The following is a 19,918-nucleotide window of genomic DNA, read 5'->3' as shown; positions in this document are numbered from 1 at the left end:
GACACTGTTGTTAGGACAAAACGGCAACCAACAGATTGGGAAAAGATCTTTACCACTCCTACAACTGATAGAGGGCCCATATCCAAAATATACAAAGAACTCATGAAGTTAGACTGCAGGGAGACAAATAACCCTATTAAAAAATGGGGTTCAGAGCTAAACAAAGAATTCACAGCTGAGGAATGTCGAATAGCTGAGAAACACCTAAAGAATGTTCAACATATTTAGTCATAAGGGAAATGCAAATCAAAACAACCCTGAGATTTCACCTCTCACCAGTGAGAACGGCTAAGATCAAAAACTCAGGTGACAGCAGATGCTGACTGATGAGGATGTAGAGAAAGAGGAACACTCCTCCATTGTTGGTGGGGTTGCAGACTGGTACAACCATTCTGGAAATCAGTCTGGAGGTTCCTCAGAAAATTGGACATTGTACTACCTGAGGACCCAGCTATACCTCTCCTGGGCATATACCGAAAAGTGCTCTAACCTACAACAAAACACATGCTGCACTATGTTCATAGCAGCCTTATTTATAAGAGCCAGAAGCTGGAAAGATCCCAGATGCCCTTCAACAAAGGAATGGATACAGAAAATGTGGTACATCTACACAAAGGAGTACTACTCAGCTATCAAAAACAATGACTTTATGAAATTCATAGGCAAATGGATGGAACTGGAAAATATCATCCTTCGAGAGGTAACCCAATCACAGAAAAACACACATGGTATGCACTCATTGATAAGTGTCTATTAGCCCAAATGTTTGAATTACCCTAGATGCACAGAACACATGAAACTCAGGATGGATGACGAAAATGTGAATGCTTCACTCCTTCTTTAAAAGGGGAACAAGAATACCCTTAGGAGGGAATAGGGAGGCAAAGTTTAGAACAGAGACTGAAGGAACGCCCATTCAGAGACTGCCCTACATGTGGCCCATACATATACAGCCACCAAAACTAGATAAGATGGATAAAGATAAGAAGTGCAGGCCGACAGGAACCGGATGTAGATCTCTCCTGAGAGACACAGCCAGAATATGTCAAATACGGAGGCGAATGCCAGCAGCAAACCACTGAACTGAGAACGGGACCCCAGTAGAAGGAATCAGAGAAAGGACTGAAATAGCTGAAGGGGCTTGAGACCCCATAAGAACAACAATGCCAACCAAACAGAGCTTCCAGGGACTAAGCCACTACCCAAAGACTATACATGGACTGACCCTGGACTCCAACTGCATAGGTAGCAATGAATAGCCTAGTAAGAGCACCAGTAGAAGGGGAAGCCCTTGGTCCTGCCAAGACTGAATCCCCAGTGTACAGGATTGTTGGGGTGTGGTAATGGGGGGTGGATGGGGAGGGGAACACCCATCGAGAAGGGGAGGGTGAGGGGTTGGGGGCCGATGGCCTGGAAACAGGGAAAGGTAATAACATTTGAAATGTAAATAAGAAATATCCAATTTAATAAAAATGGAAGAAAAAAGTGTCCCTGTTATCCAGGAAATTCCAAGGGCTTTGAGAGCTCTGTATCAGAAACAGGGCCAAAAGAACGAACAGTAGAACACCAATGCCCCTGATATTCTTAGAAAACTGCAAGGGCCTTAGGAGCTCTGAGCCAAGAACCACGGCAGAGGGCAAGTCTGTTTTCTTATGGAGGCACAGGCACGGGTTAATGAGACCCAGTTGCAATGCTTTAACATAATATTCCCAGTTTATCCTTAGCTGGGCCTCTCCCGGTGAGGATAATCAAGTCTGAACAGCACATTTCAGCCATGTGTTCCTACAGACATCCAGAAGAATCTTAACCTGCTAGCTAACAGAGAGGGCACTAACAGGCCAAGCCTGCCCTGCCTGCTGTTTCTCCTGGAAATGGTAACAAACAGGAATAAATAAAGAAGCAAGTTGAGGGAAATCAAAGCATAGCACATATAACCCAGAGAAGAAAACGCTAAAGCACTGGGCAGGTAAAGAGGGAAAGGATTTTCTTTCTTGTAACCAAGAAAGGCAAACGGATACTTCTGGGGCTGAGACCTGCCTTACCAACCCAGTAAGGTGAGTCCCAGAACTAACGCTGACAAACAGAACTCCCATGACCCTGTGCAGCCACATCTTCCAGTCAAACTTCTGCTCCACACTGTCTCGTGCCCCGCCCCTCCTGCCCCGCCCCCCTTGCAGAATCTAATCCGTCCATGTGGGAAAGCAGCCCTCTACTGTGGAGCCCAGCATGCAGGACTGCATCAGACTTTGTCTCCACAGCACCTCAGGATGTGTTTTCCAGCCTTCGCCAGCCTCAGGTCCAGCCACATTTGCCTCCTTCCAGTTCTGGTGCCCACCTCTTTCTCTACACTGTCCCTCCGCACTCCAGCTCCCCTGCTTAGTGTCCCATAAGCTCGGGCAGGATGTTGCTCGCTATGGTCAGACAGGTCTGCTCAGTGTCCCTCCATGCTGTTCAGTCGGGAAATCATAACCACGCTCCCATGTTTGCCCTTGGAGGTAGGGTTAGGAGATCTGAGACATCCTATCCCACAGTACCACTCCAGCCTCAGCCCAAACACTTCTGGCTTCTTTCCTTCCGGACCCTTCACAGGCCGTAAGGCAGTCCTAGCTCCTGATCCCGTCTCCAAGACTAGCCACATTCAGGTCTTGGCCCCGTGCTCGACCTTAGAGAAAAGCAAAGTTGGCCAAGTTTTTGTTTCCTGGCCTCAGAGAGTCAGGGACGTTCATTTGCTCACAAGCTACAGCTCATCTCAATCTGTAATGGTTGTTGAGGCTAAGTCGCCATTTTTAGAGCCATGCTACTACTTCCATGTGACCCCAGATCTGTTATGATCCCATAGCTGTGCAGTTGGGGGAGACAGAGGCACACTGGTCTCCAGATGTCTTCCCGTCAGTTCCCATCAGTAAAATGGGGCAATGGTACCCACCTTAGTCATTAGGAGGATTTGCTCTACTGACCCGGATTAGAGTCAGGAAGTTATAATAAATTGGCCTTCTAGGATCTTTTGCCTAGCTTTATAAAATTTTATTTGATCACAGACACACCCATATTTTTCAGCGTTGCCTGAGGTGGCTTTCATGTTAAAGCAACACCATAGGTAGTTAGCAGAGACTCTGCAGTACTTAGAGATGAAAATATTCACATCTCGCCCTCTGCAAAGCCGTTTATTAGTTCCTGGTATGAACAATGCCTAGTCTGTGCAAGTAAACATCAGTGATTACATGGAAAACCGAATGCTAAGCGAAAGAAACCAGCCGTGAGAATATCACAAATTACACAATTCATCTCTATGGCGTGCCCAACAGGAAGTTTCTGAGGGGTACAGTGATGGGGGTGAGGTAGCTAAAGCCAGTGGTATGTTTTCCAAGCGACTGAACGAGATCTAAAATCAGAAGTGGTTACAGTTTGCCCAACTCTATGAATACCTAGTTCATCACTTCAAACAACTGACTTAGATAATATGTCCATTTTTATTTTTAACGTTTTTCTTTTGTTTTGGGTCTCACTGTATAGTTCTGATTGGCCTAGAACTCCTTATGCAGACGGGGCTGGCCTTGAACTGACCTAGAGACCTGCCTGCCTCTGTTCCCCGCAGTGCTAGGATTAAAGGCATTCAAGCCACATTTGGCTATCTTTAACCTTTTTGTGCAATGCTGGGGAGCCAACCCAGGCTTCGGGTATGCTCTGTAAGTGCTCCTACAGCCCATGAGTATTGTTTTAGGACCTGGAATTATCTGACGAGACACTTGCACCTCCTCCCGAGCTACAGGGGCTAATGCTTATAGCCATATCAGTTTTGCTTCCTGGTTTGGTTTGGGGGCTTCTTGCTTTTATTTTTGTATTCTGGTGTTTTGCACGCCTGTATCTCTGTGTATCATGTGCCAGTGTCCCAGTGTCCCAGTGTCCCAGAAGCCAGAAATGGCCATCAGAGCTCCTGGAACTTAAGATACAGAGGCGACATGTATTTTCTAGGAATCTGGAAGAGCAGCCACTGCTCTTAACCCCGGAGTCATCTCTCCAGCCCGATGGTTTCCCATTTCACCTGGATGCACAGTGCTTTTCATGCTGTAGGAATTCAAACAGTGGGTTTCAGGAGCAGTTAAATGGCCGGGGAAAGGGCAGGGGGCCCATGTTGCTATTTCCACAACCGATTCAGAGGTTTGAGCGCCTCATTTGATAGGAAATTGAACAGCCTGTGATTTCGACATTGGGCCTTTGTGACACTCAAAAGTTGGTGCTGACACAGAAGTGAGCCACGCCCTGTGTAAACAGCCGAGATTTTACACTAAGCCCTTTCCACCCTCCCTGGAATATAGCTCCTGGCTGTCTGAGTGAGCGGGCAACACGGACACAACGCCCAGAGTCTGACAAACCTGGGCTGCTCACTCATATCAACGGAATAACTAAGCCAACATCTTATTATATTTGTCGATACAGACTACAACCCTTTACTACCACCTCCTATCTACATCTTATCATCAAATAAAACTGGAACCAGTTCCTGTGAAAGCCAAGATGAGTGAGCCTGAGCTCCTCCCGGGGCCCAATCCTGCTGCCACTGAGCAGACTTCAGAGGTCTGACGTCCCAGGCTGCCCAGAGCTGCCTGTGATTTCAAACAGGGATTCTCACTCCCAGAAAACTGGCATATTATTTGGGGTTCAAGTGCAAGTTTCTGGGTTCTGTCTCCAAGAGATTCTGACACATGAGTTCACACACCTCCCTTTGGGGAATATCTCCCTAAACCTATTTGGACAACTTTACACACGATTCATTATTGAGACAACAGACGGGAACAGGAAAATCTGACCAAAGTAGTATGGTAATAATCCACCAGGCTGTTAATCTAATGTATATCAACATGCATCTATCATCCACGTGGATGTCCTAACACACACCCAGAGGGCCCACGAATGCTTGCCAGAACCGGTCAAGTCCAAGAACAAGGGAAGAGCTCATGAAGAGAACCATGAACCACGGCCGCGTTCTCCAAACGCCTGCACATTTTGGGAGGAGACAGACACGAGACCTGGGGTCCTGAGAAGACAAAGGTTGTCATTCCCTCTCCACTGAAGCATTTAACAAAGGCCTCCTTGCCTCCAACAGCCCAGCCCAGATTTTACTTCTCTTAGAGAACTTAAAATCCAGATGTGTCTGATTTTAAAAATCCATGTTCACGTCTTTATAATTCTGTCAGCTGAAATGTCCAACTCATGCCTTCTCCAACTACCATCTTCCTCTCTCACCAAGCCCAAAATTAGTCATCTCTTTTTTTAAATTTTTGTTGTTGTTGTTTTATTTTGGTTTGGGTTATTTGGTTGGTTGGTTGGTTGTTTTGAGACAGGGTCCCATGTATCCCACACCGGCCTTGAACTTGCTATGCTACTGAGGAACTCCTGATCCCCCTGACTTCACTTCAGAGGTGCTAGGATTCCCAGGATCGCCGTTTCTGCAGGGCTGGGAATGGAACCTGGGGCTTCATGCACGGTTAGTGAGTGTTCTACCAAGTGAGCGATACCCCCAGCACCAAGCCCAAACGTCTTCCATGCACTGTCCTGCCTTAGCTTCCTTACTACCCTAACGTCTGCCCTCTGAGATAGAAGCTACGACTCTTGCATTCAGTGAGCAGCTAGGCCACCTGTAACGGCCTGATGCTGGCCACAGATCCTTCTCAGGATTCACTGGACATCTAAGGCATTTCCCTCCCTCTCCCTTCTTGGACAGCTCTTCAACGTTGTGACCCTCAGATCCACACTCGCCTGCTGTCGGTCTTCTCGGGACACCTTTCTCTGACCAGCTCTAGGCTTGTTTTACTTCTTCCTATCTCTGTCACAGTCTAGCTGGACCCTTCCCTTTTTTTTTTTTTTTTTTTTTTTTTTTTTTTTTAAGTCTCCTCTACTCCAGTGATAGGGGTTGCTACCTCTAATGGCCCTTGACAATACATACCTTAAGTGGCCGTCTTTCTGAGCCTCCTGCCTGTCTAGCTGAGTGCTATTTAGGTACTTCTAGTTAAGTTGTTCCATAGACACCTCCGAAAACGTTTCCAATACTGAGTCATCTCTAACCAACTCCCTTCCTCCCATGCATTGCTGACAATGAACAGTTCCATCCTCCACTCCATTGCCCAAGAAGAAACCTGAAAGCCTCTGTTAACTTCCTTCCTCCTAACTCTCTCCCCAATTCTCAGTCAATCAAAAAGCCCTAATGCCTAGGCCATACCTCTTGAAGACCCCTCTGTCTGTCCCCAATTTGACTGTCACCTCCAGATCAGGCCACCACTATGTCTCAGCTGCATCATCACGACATCCTTCCTCCCTACCTCCACACTGGTTCCCACGAAGACGCCCCACAACATAGCCTGGGGGGTTTACAAAGCTAGGTACGAATGTGAGTCTGCCCAGTCATTTGATTGTTCCCTTTAGACTTAGAAAGAGCCCCACCTCTCTGTTGCTTCAAGGCAGGGAGAGCTTCACCCTCCACAACTCATCCATACTCTGGTCCATCCATTCGTTTCCATGATGGCGTGTTCAGCCTCCCCCTCCACTCCTCCCTACGCTGTTGCCACTGCCCTATCCACTCCTCCCATCCTCACCCTCCTCCCGTTCTAACAGGGTCTCCAGTGTAGGAATCCCTCCCTCTTGGAACCTTCCCCTGACTTTGAGCTGGGGTGAGGTAACCCCCAACTTCACTCTCCCACAGTGCACCTCTGGCCTCTCTCAGTACGTATCACTTTATACTGACTCTGTCTACATACGTGTGGGGAGCCCCTGTATGAACATACTACCGAGAAACATGTGCCGTGTATGACCACACGTGTTCAGCCAGGCAGCTTATACACAACACATACACAAAACTATGTGCTGTGAGCTAGACGTCGTGGCTTATGCCTGTACCCTGCACTCCACCGCAGGAGAATTGTTCTAACTTTGGAGGCCACTTGGGCTATAGTGACTATCAGGCAGGCCAGGGCCACATAGAAGACCTTGTCTACAAATTATTAATTAATTTTAAAACGCTGACTAATGAATAAGCAAGTAAGTAAGTCAAACCCTAAGTGCTCAGAAGAAGTAGAACAGAGCTATGAGATGGCCTAGTGGTTTAAGGCGCTTGTGGCCAGGCCTGACAACTTGAGTTTGCTCCTGGATCCCACAAAGCAGAAGCAGAGCACGTCTACATATAATTTCTTTTTCATTCACCCCACACATCCCCTGATCCAGACCATGATACCTCCCCTAAAGCACCCCCAAAAGCACCCTAACTGACTTCTCTCTCCTCATCCTCCCAGGTCCCTCTCCCTGCAGCAAATGAAGTGACCTTTTGTAAAATAGAAATCAGATTATGTTACTCCCCATGCTAAGGGCTTCCAACCTAGGCACGGTAGAGGGCGCATATAGTCTCAGCAGTTGGGAAACCGAGGCAGGAGCACCACTGAAGCCTGAGTGTTCTAGGCTAGCCTGGGCAATAGAGTGAGAACCTGTCTCAAACACAAAACTGAGGTCTAGGGTGGTTCCCATCCACAGAACTGTCAAATCTCTTCCTGGGGCATCTCTGCCTGGCTTGGCTTTCCAATGCTCACACAAACCTCTACCCATCACAGGAGCTTTGTGCCTGGGTGTGCACATGTGCAGCTCAGAGGACAACATGGAAGAACTGGTTTTCTCCTCCCACCATGGGGATCCTGGGAATCAAACTCAGTTCTTCAGGCGTGATGACAAGCGCCTTTAGTCAGTGAGCTATCTGTGTTACTTCATCATTCCTAAACTCTCCGTCTTGAAGAAGCCTACTCTGAGACAAAGAAGTCATCTGTGTTGACTAGTTTTATGTCAACTTGAAACAAGCTAGGGGCATCTGAAAGGAGGAAGCCTCAGTTGAAATGGCCTCCAGAAGATCCGGCAATAGGGCTTTTTCTTGATTAGTGATTGATGAGGGAGGGCCCAGCCTGGTGGTCCTGGGTGAGCAAGCCAGTAAGCAGCACCCCTCCATGACCTCTGCATCAGCTCCTGTCTCCAGGTTCCTGCCCTGTTTGAGTTCCTGTCCTGACTTCCTTGGATGGTGAGCAGCGCTGTGGAAGTGTGAGCTGAATGAACCCTTTCCTCGCCAAGTTGCTTTTGGTCCTGGTGTTGCATCAGAGCAACAGCAACCCTGACTAGGACGTCATCCAAGCACTATCAGGAAATCCAGCCAGTGGCTTAGCATTTGCCATGTGCTTACATTACCTTCTTCCCTGCTTGGTATCCAGTGTTGGCTACAGTGTGAACCTTTCATGTCCACTCCTCAAAATATACCAAACAAGTCCACCACTGCTCACCTGGGAATGCGACTCTGAGGAACCCCATCCTATGAAGTGACAAGAGAAGTGTCCCTTTTGATGTTCCCTGGCTGGCTCCAGAACAGAAGGCTTTCTAGAGCTACAAACAAGCCCTGTGGGCTCCATGAGTTGTTCAAAGCTTATCTGGGTTTTTGTCTCAATGTTAAATTTGAATTCATCCATATTTTGGGAAGTGCCTTGGTTTGAAGATATCAACCTCACTTGCCTCCTTAGCGCAGTAGGCAGTGCGTCAGTCTCATAATCTGAAGATATCAACCTCTCCTGGAAGTTCTGCCAATAAAACATACAAACAGGAAAACTAATTCCTACTATTAAAAAAACCTTACTCCTGGGACCAGAGAAATAATGCAGTGGTTAGAGCACTGGCTCCTCTTCCAGAGGACCCCAGCACCCACATCGGAGCTCACAACCATCTGGAACTCCAGTTCCAGGGGATACAACATCCTCGACTGGCCTCTGGAGGCCAGGCACACACATGGTGTATAGACATGCATGCAGGCAAACCATTCATATACATAAAATAAAAATAAATACACCTTTTTAAAAGTCCCACTCAGCAGAACGAAAGGTTAACATCCAATGTTGTGAGAAGACATTGAATACTTCTCAAACTTGAAAAGAGCCGTTTGTGCTCTGCCTTTGAGACAGGCGCCCCTGCCCCTTATAATTCAGCACTTCAGTCCAGCTAACAATCCCCTGCATTGTAAAGGCAGGGGAAAAATGCACGACCAGCGAGGTGTGCGGTAGGATTCCTTCCAGAGCCTTCTCGGGTTTTCCTTCAACACTCATCCCACAACCTCGACTCCAGAAGAGACTTCATCTACCTCTTCCAAAGAGACACCGGGAGAGCCTCAAACTATTCCATTTGTCTGACAATTCACCGTTTATTTTTTTCTCCCACATTCAAATGACCATAAACACACTAGGTGAGGGGTATGCAGATGGCTCAGTGGATAAGGTGCTCGTCACCAAGCCTGAAGACATTTGAAACCCAGGACCTACACGTGTGGGAGAAAACCAACCCCCTCCATTTGTCCTCTGACCTCCGTATGCACTCATTGTCTATGAGTACACACGTGTGCACCTGTGTGCACGGACATACACACGAAAATAAATGTAAAGATTTCTAAAAAAAGAATTAAAATAAGATTGTTTTAATTAAAGAAAATAAAGGTGGAGAATGGTCAAAGAAGACCTGATCAGTGTGCACACCCACACTGACAAGCGCTTACACCGCTCGCATGAGCACACTCTAAACTCCAGCTGTCCCGCACAATGTCAGCACACGCCGTTTACTTTTACCAAAATTCTCCTGAATGATTTTGAGAAACAGAGTCATCAAGAGACATGTTGAAACATCCAGAGATATGGAAAGACTGTTGAAAAGACATGTTTTTTAAAATCCCCACATTTCAGAACATTAAATCTCAGACCCAACCAACCCATCAAACACATACAAATTAATGTGCTGTATTAGTCCCTGATTTCCCACTTCCATGATGAAAGCCTGAGTTTCCTCACTCCAAGCCCAACCACACACACACACACACACACACACACACACACACACACACACACACACAGAGAGAGAGAGAGAGAGAGAGAGAGAGAGAGAGAGAGAGAGAAACTTTGCATCTCTCATGGGGCTAATTAAAAGGGATTTTTACTTCTATAAGCAATGAATGAGGTCTTTGTTAACCCACTTTAACAAGATTCTAAATGACCCTGGATTTATCTTGCCCTAGTTTTCAAAAATGTAGATGACCCAGAATAATGCAAGCTCCAAACTCCTTCAGAAAACAGAGCCAGCATTCCCAGAAGCCAAAACTCTACGTGCAACCCAAGGGGTGAGAAATTTTTCTTAAAAACACTGTTATACAAACATTACTAGAGTTTCTTTTTTTTTTTAATTTTCCATTTAATCAGAATTTTGTTTCGTTTTGTTTTGTTTTTTGAGACAAGGTCTCTCAGTGTAGCCCTGGCTGCCCTGAAACTCACTTTGTAGACCAGGCTGGCCTTGAACTCCTGTGGATCCACGCCTGCCTCTGGGATTAAAGGTGTGTACCACCATGCCCAGCAAGTCAAAATATTTTTTTTTGTTTTTTTTTTTTGGGGGGGGTCAAAATATTTTTAAGAGTACAGAACTTTGTAATGCCAAAGCAAACAACATTCCAAGAAAATACTTTTGAAAAGATAATATTGAGATTATCAGGAACTTTCTGCCTTTCTGCTGTTACCGATCAACACTAACAGTTGGACAATAATTTAATTATTTTCCCTGAGTCAAAAAATGATCCAGCTGGGGGGATGGGAGGGGGAAATCCATGAAATTACCTGCTTTCTACAGAGTAAGGCAGTGATGCGAGCCAGTCAGGAGGTAAACTTATTACTTAAGAACTCTTCTTCCGGGGTTGGGGATTTAGCTCAGTGGTAGAGCGCTCGCCTAGGAAGCCCAAGGCCCTGGGTTCAGTCCCCAGCTCCGGAAAAAAAGAACCAAAAAAAAAGAAGACTCTTCTTCCGCTCGCTACTCTGTTCTTCGTGTCCCTAATGCTCCCCACCCAGGTCTCTGTTATGAAGGAACGGAGATTCTCCCCAGGAGCCTTCAGCCAATCTTGTTTCTCTTTCTCAGACATCAGGAGTGCCGTTCTCACAGCCCTGAGGTAGAACAGATTTTTCTCCACAAACACAACACTACCACAGCCCTGTCCCTGCCTCACGTCACAAGTCACCCCCGTGTCTCATCCAATTTGTCACCACGCACACAGAACTAATCTGCTGTCGAGGACCTACCTTATAGACCTTCATTTTTGTTTGTGTGGGGTTGTACTTTTTTAATTACATGTATTTACTTGGGTGTATGTGTGAGCACACATGACAGTGTGCACATGTGGAGGTCAGAGGGCAACTCGTGGGAGTCGGTTCTCCCCTTGTCCCAGGGATCAGAATCAGATCATCAGGCTTGGGGATAAGCACCCTTACCGGAGCCATCTTGACGGCCTTAGACCTTGGTTGTGTAAGTCAGACTGGCCACTCAGTTACTCATTATACAATAAAATAATAACTTCACTAGAGTACAACGCTTGCAAGACTCAGATTGTCGAAGCAAGTGACATCCGAAGCCAAGAATGAGCTTGAATTTCTGCCTCCACTTTCTAAGTAATAGAACTACAGCGCCTCTGGGATAATAAACAGGCGCGCAGGGCAGCACCACGCTCAGCTTATGTGGTACTAGGGCTCGATCCCAAGGCTTCATTCATGCACGTACTTTACCAACTGAACTACACCCCAGACCCAATCTGACTTTTTTAATAATGAGAGAAATCTATGTAATACATTGTATAAAAACGAGATTTTTTATCCCCGTATTAAAAACATCAAAAAAAAAAAACAAAAAACAAAAAAAAAAAACAAAACCACCCAGCCATTTCTAGACCTACTCTGCATTTATATGATAGACATCAAAATTAAGATGGTGACCCTGGTAGGGGTTGGGGATTTAGCTCAGTGGTAGAGCGCTTGCCTAGCAAGTGCAAGGCCCTGATTCGGCCTCAGCTCCGGAAAAAAAAAAAAAAAAAAAAAAAAAAAAAAAAAGATGGTGACCCGGGCAGTGAGGGATCATCACCTGAGCACTGTGCTGTCTGCAGGCGGAAGACACCAGATGCCACGACTCACGAAGCTGCTCAGCCCGTTTCTGTGTGTGTCCTCAGTGCCTAACCTCTGCATGCGGCTGGCTTTTTACAGCTACCAAGTAAAAATTAGATACTGCAGGGCTGGCGAGATAGCTCAGGGGGTAAAGGCTCTGGCCGCTGAGCCTGAGTTTAAAGCCCAGGACCCACAGGATACAAAGAGAGAACTAACTCCCATAAGTTGGCTTTTGACTTTCATAAGAGCCAGGCACACGTGCATGTGCCCACATACGCACGATAGATAGATAGATAGATAGATAGATAGATAGATAGATAGATAGATAGATAGATAGATAGATAGATAGATAATAGATAGATGATAGATGATAGATGGATGGATGGATGGATGGATGGATGGATGGATGGATGGATGGATGGATGGATAGATAGATAGATAGATAGATAGATAGATAGATAGATAGATAGATGATAGATAGATAGATAGATAGATAAACAAACAAGATTTAAAAGTAAACATTCCTTCTCATTATCATATTCCGCAACCTCTCCAACTAACTATGAATCATTAATTTTTTTCCTCTGGTAGGAAAAAGAAACACAATTTATGTTTCTGTTTTTGAGTCAGTCTTGCTATGAAGCCCAGGCTGGTCTTGAACTCCTGATCTGCCTGTTCCATTTCAACATTTATTCCCACCTAATCATAATTATGTAATCTTAACCTGGATAAACAAAGTTTCTAAAAGTAAGAAATACGTGGAAAGCAGCTCAGCAGTGGTGGCACACGCCTTTAATCCCAGTGCTCGAGAGACAGAGGCAGGTGGATCTATCTCTGTGAGTTCGAGGCCAGCCTGGTAGACAGAGTGAGATCCAGGACAATCAGAAAGAACTATACACAGAAACTGTATCTAAGAAGATAAAACAGAAAAAGGAGAAGGGGAAGCGGAAAGGGAAGGGGAAAGGAAGGAAAGAAGGAAGGAAGGAAGGAAGGAAGGAAGGAAGGAAGGAAGGAAGGAAGGAAGGAAGGGAGACAAGGAAAGCCTTCCTCCAGGACATTCAGTAAATAACGAGCCCACTTAAATGGAGTACTAATGTAGCTGCAGAGATCAGATTTCTGTACCTAGCCCTAGAGCTACCTGGGAGAATATGTTTTCTTAAGTTCACTATTCTCCATCAGGGCCTGACCACAGTCTCCTCACCTTAAAGGAGGGCTTGTCTGTTTGCAGTAAAGTAGACGCCGTCCTATCGTTCTACTGATTATCCTGTCTCTATCTGCCTGACACAGCTTCTGGATGAAGAGGGAATAAAACACACTTCCTTGTAAACGGCGCCCGGCACCCCCACGTTACCCAGAATCCCCTTCTGCCTTCAATGTAAAGTGCCAGCAAACACAAAATTACTAGGCTGTTTACATCATGAATAGAACCAAGTGCCTTTTAAGAAAGCTTTACATATTATTGTCATTGTATGTGTGTACGTGTGCCATGACTCACATGTGGAGGGATGGACAACTTTATGGAGTTAGGTCTCCCCTCCCACTGGATGCCAGAGATCAACCGCAGGTCTCCAGGCTTGCTCTGCGATTGTCTTCACCCACTGAGCCCTCTTACCGTCCCCTCAAATGCTTTATAAGACTCTGACCAATAAGTAGCCTTCAGCAATGTTGTACTTTATAAAAATAATCCTGTCTAGCTTTTTTCCCCCAAGCAGGCAATAATTCCACTCTGATACCAAAGCTGCCGTCACGGGTATATGCAAGCTCTGTCTTCCCTGACCTGCCTTCCCCTCTTCCTTTGTCAGTTTGTCGAGAAGAACCATCACAAACCTGCAAACAACATGAAGTCTGGCCTCTGGAAGTAATTCATTCCATTTTCATTCTGCATGGGCAGTCTAGGCACCGGGCATGCATTTTGAGTGTCCCTGGCTAATGTGAACGGATCCTGGCCGGTGTTAGGTTGATGATGCTATGATGTCACTCCGCGTGTCCTACCCATGGACAGCATCCACACCTTCTACATACATCACACAAGTGCATCCTCCAGAGAACACGGGCATCGCATCCCCTCACTAAATGGCCCATTCTAGAAAATATAGACCATACAATTTCTGAGTAATTGGATAATTACTTTAAGCACCTTAGGAACCTGAAATCCGCTATCCACAATCTAGTATAATGTTTGCTACAGATGGAACAGAATGAGTCTCCCAATTTAAAAACATCTAGGAACAACCTAGAGCGGAATCCCCTCTTCCGGTTTGTGCTTTAGCACAGCAAAGGGGTGAAGTACAGAAGCCAGCTTGCTCAGCTTGGGGACTCTGGTGAAGTCTTTCTCAGCACTCTGCTCACGGGGTTAGGGACAAACGTCACAGTGTGCAAAGCACAGGGAAGCTGGAGCCTCTACCCAAACCTCAGGCAGCTCATTCTGTAGCAAGGAAGTGCTACGCAGTATAATAAACACAAATCTGCCCGGTCCTGAAGAGATAAAGGGGGGTGGAAAAGGAGGAAGAGCTTATCTCAGGCTAGCAGGGTAGCCTGCAGAGGAGGCTGGGGCCAGCTGGCCTTGCGATGGGTGAGCTCAGCTTCTCCCAGTCTAGAGGGAGCAGCCTACACAGAGCACACATGCACACAGGCGAGACAACACGGCACCTTAGGGAGATGTGGAGTTACCAGGAACAAGAGGGATGTAGTGGAGAATCAGGTGAGCTCCAGAGCAGGGAGAGCCCAGGGGCCTCACCAAGACTCACCTGCGTGTGATGACTAGCAGAAAACAGTAAGCACAACATTTCTGGGGTTTTTTTTTTTACCTCCCTTATACACAATGAAGTTTCTACTCTACCTGTGCTCCTACACAAAATTTTACTCAAAAAATTCATTATGAATAAATAAAAAGAAATAGTATTCAGTGAGCCGCTACTATGTGGCAGGCACAACCATCAGCCCTTTGTGTAACAGGCTTGACCATCCCCAAACAGCTGCACCAGGAAGCTGTATCACACAAACCAGGGGACACACGGTGAAACCTCTCAACTCGGTCTGGAGAATCACCAAGCCACAGGGCCGGCCTGAGACATGAGATAGCAGACCACACGTCTCGGGTCAAACTGTCAGCAAGAGTGTTGGTCTTTTTCACTGAAATAAAAGTAAGGATCTGATTTAACTACTTTCAATTTGATCACTCAAAAGTACACAATGAAAGACTTTCCATTTTTGTCTCAAAGACTCCCTCCAAACAAATAAATATTTCCTACTATCTCTAGGCTAAGCTCTATACTAATTAAGATTGTTAGTTTTTTGTCTTGGGTTTTATTTGGAACAGGGTCTGGCTAGGTATAGGTAGCCTATAGTCATCCAGCCCCTGCCTCCGGTGCTAGCTATCCTGATGTGCCACTGTGCCCAGCATACAATTTTATTTTTAAAAACCTGCTCCACAGAGATGCGGTCTATTCCAATAGCCATGGATTTATATCTGAATGAAGTTAATTGTTAAGAGAGAGAGAGGGGCTGGGGATTTAGCTCAGTGGTAGAGCGCTTACCTAGGAAGCGCAAGGCCCTGGGTTCGGTCCCCAGCTCCAGAAAAAAAGAACCAAAAAAAAAAAAAAAACAGAGAGAGAGAGAGAGAGAGAGAGAGAGAGAGAGAGAGACTCAAAGAGAGAACATTTGAGCCAAGCACAGTAGAGCATGCCTCCCAGCACTCAAGGGGTTAAGGCTGGGAGAGCAAGAGTTTGAGGCTAGCCTGGGCTACATAACAAGTTCTTGACTCAAAAAATTAAAATGAATTTAAAAGGAAGGTTATCAGAAAGTTACTTTTAGAATATTTACCAAAAATAAACTCAAAACCTTCTGTAGCTTCTGTACAATGTCTTAATTGTTGACTTATAGTGCCCATAACTTTAAGATTACTTTTTTAAAAAGTTTCACAGCCAGGCAGTAGTGGTGCATGCCTTTAAAATATCAGCACTCAGCAGGCAGAGGCAGGTGGATCTCTGAGTCTGAGGCCAGCCTGGTCTACAGAACAAGTTCCAGGACAGCCATGGCTACTCTTAGAATCCCTGTTTTGAAATACACACACACACACACACACACACACACACACATGAGTCTCATAAATGTGCCAAATATTTTCCAGAGCCTTGCTTCTATACTAGCTGTACTAGCTATGCTACAACACCAGGATTCATCAGTAAAGATGCATAGGTCACTAGCTAGTGAGTTTTCAGATGGGCAGCAGCTATACAGCTAAGTGTAACACAAAGCCCTCTTGAAAAGATCAGTAAGGAGGCTGGAGAGGTGGCTCAGCGGTTAAGAGCACTGACTGCTCTTCCAGAGGTCATGAGTTCAATTCCCAGCAACCACATGGTGGCTCACAACCATCTGTAATGAGATCTGATGCTCTCTTCTGCTGTGTCTGAAGGCAGTTACAGTGTACTCACACAATGTAAAATAAATACATTTAAAAAAAAAAAAAACAGAAAAAGGGTTGGGATTTAGCTCAGTGGTAGAGCACTTGCCTTAGCAAGCGCAAGGTCCCTGGGTTCGGTCCCCAGTCCGAAAAAAAAAAAAAAACAGAAAAAGGAAAAAGACTAGTTGTGGATTAATGTGGGGTTCACAGCACTGAGATCTCACCTACCCATAACATCACCGCTGTTCCCACCTTTTAGAATAAAATGCAAGACTCAAGGCTGCTGTGTAAAAAAAGACACAAAATAAGTGGAAATGATGCCAAAGAAACCGTGGCTAGCTTTTACGTTCAGATTGCAAATAAAATACACACACATATAAATAAAATACCAAAGATAACCAATTCCTTCCAGGATTCCTTGGAAGCAGAGAGCTGCGCTAAAAAAGACACTCAAACTGCACTCTAGGCTTCTTCTCCAGTTGGAAAATGCAGATAAGTTTTCAAAACCACAGGAGGCAGAGAAGCCAGTAGGGCTCAGAATTAGAAGGGGTTAGGTATCCCATTTCCTTCCAAGCGTGAATTTACCTTGCAGCGAAAAGTGCAGATCATCAATGCCAAAGAAGCCCTGTCCATCTTCCGTGGGAGGCACGGGGCTATCGGCCATTCTTCAACTCGGGGGAGATTAGACCACGTCCATCTCAATTGAAGTGAACTGAAAACAGAAAGAGGCGAAGCGTTCGTTAATGGCTCTGCAGCTCAGCAAGTCTGGTAAGCATGCAGGATGCAGCGAAAACCAAGTCTACCCTCTCAGAGAGCAAGGGCTCCCCAGGAGGGGTTCCTTCATCCATGAAGAGCGGAGTGACCACACCTCCTGTTTGAATCATCATCAGGACTGTGCCCTGTGACCCATTCGGGCTCTCTGGCAGAACTCCAGAAGAACCGGCCTCGTGGGTTGTGTGCAAGTTACAAGAAAGAAAGCTGCGGACTTCAAATCCACGAGTATCCGGTAACGCAGCTAAGAGGGAAGAAAGTCACACGCACTGCTGCCTTGGGTCTTCGGCTCACAAGGGTTCCCTTTAAAACTTTTTTTAACTCCCTCTGTTCTTTCTCGGTTCCATAAAAGGCCACTTACTGGAAACAGTGAGAACCGAGCCTGCACAGCCTGCAAAGTGAAACTAAAAATACAAATACATCAGAGTGGCTATTTTGATGACTGCAACAATATTATTTTCCCAAGGATTTCTTCTTCTATACGTTCTCTCTTAGTTCCACCTCGAGTCGTTCTTTCTGGTACTAGAGATTTGAGCACGAGCTGATACACCATCTAAGCATGTATCCTATCACCGAGCCTCTTTACCCACTGAAGGAATTCTCCCACTAAAAGTAATTCACAACCCATAACCCTTTAAAAAAAAAAAAAACATTTCATGTATACGGTCATCATGATCAACTTCTGCAGGCTGACAATGAAAAGTGGGTTCTCTCACAGAAATCACCAAGTAACCAAAATCAAACTGACCAAACAGAGAACATCAATACACTTCCCTGAGAAAGGAAGTGATGTAAAAGCTACTGTTAGAATTTGCACAGTGGAGCCGAGGACAAGACTCAGGAGCAGAGTTCTTACGGATCACACGAAATGTCCTAGGCTCGATCCCCAAGACGGTAAAGAAAGGAAGACTCTGTATTCTAAATATATGCAGAATCCTCAAACTTTGATATATACTAGCACTTTTTTTTCATGAGAAAATGTTGGATGGAAAACTAAAAAATTAAGTTTGAGGGTACCAGCTAATCAGTCATATTAAATATTAAACAGAATAAAATATGCAAAGGATGGAGATCATTGTGTGGCTCCAAACGCCCTCTCCATCCTTCTTTGCCAGTATTTATTATCCAAATCCTGCTCCTGCTGTCATATTCATTCTCTCTCTCTCTCTCTCTCTCTCTCTCTCTCTCTCTCTCTCTCTCTGTGTTAAAGATTTTACCTACCAAATACACTCTGTTAATAATTGATTTGTTTTTCTTCTCGGTTGAGATCAGTCAGGAACAGCCTGCGGTTACCACACTGCTCTACTGAGTTGGTCCAGATTAACAAAAGGAAATACTGTCCATTAGTTCTCAAAGGCCAGGACCCTGATGGCCACAGTGACGCAGGTGTCCTCAGCTCTGTCACACAGCAAAACCCTCCACTACCCCTTCCCACACCCTAGGGTCCTCAAGGCCCAACCAAGTGCTATTTTCATTTTAACAGCAGAAAAAGTGGATCCTAAATGAATTCTCTAATGGTGACTACTGTTTCCTGTCAGGTCTACTTTTTTTAACGAGGAAGAAGGAACAACAGTGGTGCACGACTTTAATCTCGGTAAGCAGGAGTCAGAGGCAGGTGGATCTCTGTGAGTTCAAGGCCAGCATGGTCTATGGAGCTAGGTCTAGGACTGTCAAGGCAACACAGAAAAACACCGGTCTCGAAAAACAGAAAAGAAAACAACAGCACCGACATTTTAGCAGTTATTATCAGCCACAGACGTAGGCATTGCTCACAGCAGTTTACGTGTACAACTCGTTCCTTTCCTAGCGGTCAGTACCACAGGTGGGAGAGAGAGCCAGCGTTATGATTAAAATCCCTGAGAGTATTCATAAAAGAGAACAATGAGCCTTCTTCAGGGACATTACAAAAACAGGTTAAAAATTAATCTGGTGACATTAAAGCTTCTACTGAAGTGTGGAATCGTGTCTTTGAAGAGTCACAGAGACGTACAGGGTAAGTGGTGCACACCTTTTTAATCCCAGCGCCCGGGAGTCAGAGGCTGGCAGATCTCTGGGAGTTTGAGGCCAGCAGGATCTACAAATCTAGAACAGCCAAAGCTGTTGTACAAAGAAGCCCCATCTCAAAAAACAAAACAAACAAAACACAACAAAAAAGCCATGTAATCCGACAGCCACATTTTTATAAGTAACATAAGTTATTTTTAAATGACTGTGGTCCGCTTATGCAAGATATTTCGGAATGCCTGTGGTGGTTCTGAAACCTCAAAACATGAACAAAGTTCCCTTTTTAAAGGAGGTCTTGGCCTTTACTCTGGATTACAAAGGCCAGAATGTTTTCAACTAAAGAAATGGGATCTGAAAAAAAAAAAATCTATCTCTAGTCAGTGAAACTACACGTGGATTTATGCTTTTCACTGTTGTTTAGATTGTCAGGTTATCAAGTGATAAATGTTTATTTCTACTACAATAAAAATGATTTTATTTTCATGAAACTACACAGGATCGACCCTGTATACATATAATGAAAAAATTAAATTGACAGAAATAACATTGGAAAAATCACAAGGGAGGTAGTGGCTGGCAGCAGGGCCAGACGGACCCCTGGAGCTCAGACGCCGGCCATTTTGGTTGGTGAGCTCCAGGTTCAAAGACAGACCTGTCTCAAAAATGAAGTGAAGAAAGATAGCAGACGTCTGTATCAATCTCTGGGGTACACGTGTATGTGTACACACACACACACACACACACACACACACACACACACACACAAAATCTT

General features: G+C 45.3%; 1 protein-coding gene across 1 annotated transcript in view; it reads right to left on the bottom strand.

The window, feature by feature from the left end:
• Window positions 1-17,116, bottom strand: part of Syne2 (spectrin repeat containing nuclear envelope protein 2) — a 268,150-nt gene extending 251,034 nt beyond the window's left edge. Inside the window, exon 1 of the mRNA XM_032907953.1 lies at window positions 16,957-17,116. Coding sequence (XP_032763844.1) covers window positions 16,957-17,035 — 79 coding nt within the window. The 5' untranslated portion in view covers window positions 17,036-17,116. The remainder of the gene's footprint in view (window positions 1-16,956) is intronic.
• Window positions 17,117-19,918: the final 2,802 nt, after the last annotated feature.

Source organism: Rattus rattus, chromosome 7, assembly GCF_011064425.1.
Source record: "Rattus rattus isolate New Zealand chromosome 7, Rrattus_CSIRO_v1, whole genome shotgun sequence".
NCBI lineage: Eukaryota > Metazoa > Chordata > Mammalia > Rodentia > Muridae > Rattus > Rattus rattus.
Note: the sequence above shows the minus strand (reverse complement) of the source record. Positions and strands in the feature narration are given on the sequence as shown.